Below are 2,463 nucleotides of genomic sequence, written 5' to 3' on the forward strand. Positions count from 1 at the left end.
CCCCGCCTGTATCGGCAAAGGCAGCGGGGACACAGACCACTGCAGCTGGCAACAGTGGGGAGGAGAGACCGTTGTGACTGCATTCTCCCGCTCTTCTGCCTCGCCCCCTTCTACCTGTTCTGCCCCCCCCCCTTCCTCCCCCCCCCCCCCCCCCCACGCTGCTGCCCCGTTTCTCCTCTGCATCTAGAAGCTTGGAGCCATACCCAGCCTGCTATTGTATATTTTAAAATGCAATAGCAGGCTGGCTATTGCACCCACTGCCTGCTGTCAGCAGAGGAGGAAATAATGGAGAACTTTCTCCTTCAGGTCCCTCCTCTGCTGAATGCCAGTGGGCGTGTGCAATAGCCAGCCTGCTATTGCAATTTGAAATATCCAATAGCAGGCTGGCTACTGCTCCCAGCAATAAAGTAAAAAAAAAATAAAGTTAAACAAAAATCTCAAATAGAAAAAATAATTTTTTTTTGTGTGCTATTTTAAATAAAAAGTTGGTTATTTTATTGTCTGAGAGTTTTACAATTCACATTATTTTAAATCCATGAAACTAAAATGTGTAATATAATACAATTATTAAAATAATATATACTGTGTATAAATATATAAAAGGTGGGAAAAGTAATTCTCAGTTTCTGCCTGACAAATTCTGCTGCATGATCTGTGTTGCGGAGCCATTCATTTCAATGGATCCCAAATGCGCCTCCAATTCGCAGTGTGATTACCCGCACTGGAATGTGCGGTACTGCAGTGCTCTGCGTTCCAGTGCAGTGCGATTTTAAAAAAATGTGCATACCGTTTTATTCTTAAGTATACTTTGTCTGTAACGCTGCATTTGTGTATTTTATATGAATGACGGTATTAATGTTTTAATTTTATCCGATTAATCGAACTTAATAATTGGCTAACCGATTATGAAAATAATCGGTAGCTGCAGCCCTAATTGACGTCTTTTGAAATGATGCAAGGCTTTTTATTTTTTTACTCTAGTGACACGGGTAACAGCTGACTCCTCCCCCGCACTGCCAGCTCTGTCTCCTGTGACAGCTGACGGCTATCTCCTCCCCATACAGCTCTCCATCTTGTTCTGCCTCTCACAGGAGGCCGAGTGGGGTGGTGCGGGAGGAGAGCTCAGCCTCCTGTGACACAGACCACTGACAACTCTCTCCTGCCTACCCTGCCTTATGAAGGTTTCTCTATTCCCTGCTGTATGCTGCTCTGTCTCAGAGGGGGCACAGCAGCGCCCAGCGGGGAGGAGAGAAACTAGGGATGCACCGCAATTTGGGCCGAAAAAAGGTAGTTTTGTAATTTTGCACAGCTGCCTGTTCTTCCTTATGGGAGGACGCAGCTGTACGCTGTCATACGGACACCCGAACTGCACATCCGTGCGGGTCTGGGTGTCTGCACGTGGATGCAGACAAGATGCATCGGACATGTTTGCCCCATGTGAATGAGGCCCTAAACTCTGCTCCACTGGAGTTGATTTACTAAAGAGTAATTTAAATATTTAGTGAAATGAACATTCAATCATATGGAGGGTGTTTAAACAAAAAAAAAAATCTGCATGTGATTGAATATTTGCACCAAATCTCAAGAGAATTACCAAGTGTGAAAAGTGTTCCTAAAGTTTAGTTGCTTAATGAATGATCTGTAATATGTATAGATTAAAAGCTTGAATACTTTTGTACGGTTTTCTTTTAGTCTGATCTGAAATGTGTGCAAGATGCCAAAGGAGGATCATTTTATAGAGACCACTGTCCTGTGCTGGGTGAGTGATGGTCAACACTTCTGAAGTTATCAACTGTTAGGAGTGTATCATCCGAAAATGCTAACTAGCAGTAGCTGTTATATAAGTACATATTAGTTTTCCTTTTACGAAGGGACAATCGTGTTGCAATTTTTTCGTGTGTGTTAATAGACTTTTCTTACTGAAACTCTAGTTGGAGCAGTTTAAGGGATGGGCTACTCCTCTCTGTGTAAATTTCAGCTTAGAGAAGAACTCCATGCAAAACTTTAAGTTAAGGGTGAACTTATATACACACACCTGAACTCAGTTGCCTTCCTGCTCCTCTGGTTTCTGAAGCCAGTCTCCTCTACACTGCGGCATTGGAATTGGCTGGGAAGCCGGCTCCATGCTGTTCAGCCGAATCCATGCTGATTTGGCTGGGAAGCCAGCTTCGGCATCGGTACATCCCTACAAAATATTTTGTTTTTAATTGTTTAAAAAAATGTCAAACAGCTTTAAAAAAAAATGTCAAAACTTCTATGGCCTCCCTTACACAGGGTCTCTTGACACCACAGTGTTTTGCTTGGGTACATTTGAGAAAGAAATTCGTGCATGCAGCATTTTTCTAGGGGTTACACCTCCTATTATAGTCTATGGTGGCATCTTCTCCTGGAACGCGCTTGGTGTGAACAAGGCCTACAGGCTAAGTTCACCTTTCTGACCATGATTCGTGTTACACCCATATT

At 43.4% G+C, this 2,463-nt stretch overlaps 1 protein-coding gene across 4 annotated transcripts in view; it reads left to right on the forward strand.

The window, feature by feature from the left end:
* MIB1 (mindbomb E3 ubiquitin protein ligase 1) overlaps positions 1–2,463 on the forward strand; it is an 84,987-nt gene that overhangs the window by 19,902 nt on the left and 62,622 nt on the right. For all 4 annotated transcript variants that reach the window (XM_018571693.1, XM_018571691.1, XM_018571692.1 and 1 more), the window contains exon 5: positions 1,693–1,759. In XM_018571693.1, the coding sequence (XP_018427195.1) occupies positions 1,693–1,759 (67 nt within the window). The remainder of the gene's footprint in view (positions 1–1,692; positions 1,760–2,463) is intronic.

Source organism: Nanorana parkeri, unplaced genomic scaffold (genome assembly GCF_000935625.1).
Source record: "Nanorana parkeri isolate BGI_ZX_2015 unplaced genomic scaffold, ASM93562v1 scaffold1810, whole genome shotgun sequence".
NCBI classification, from domain to species: Eukaryota; Metazoa; Chordata; class Amphibia; order Anura; family Dicroglossidae; genus Nanorana; species Nanorana parkeri.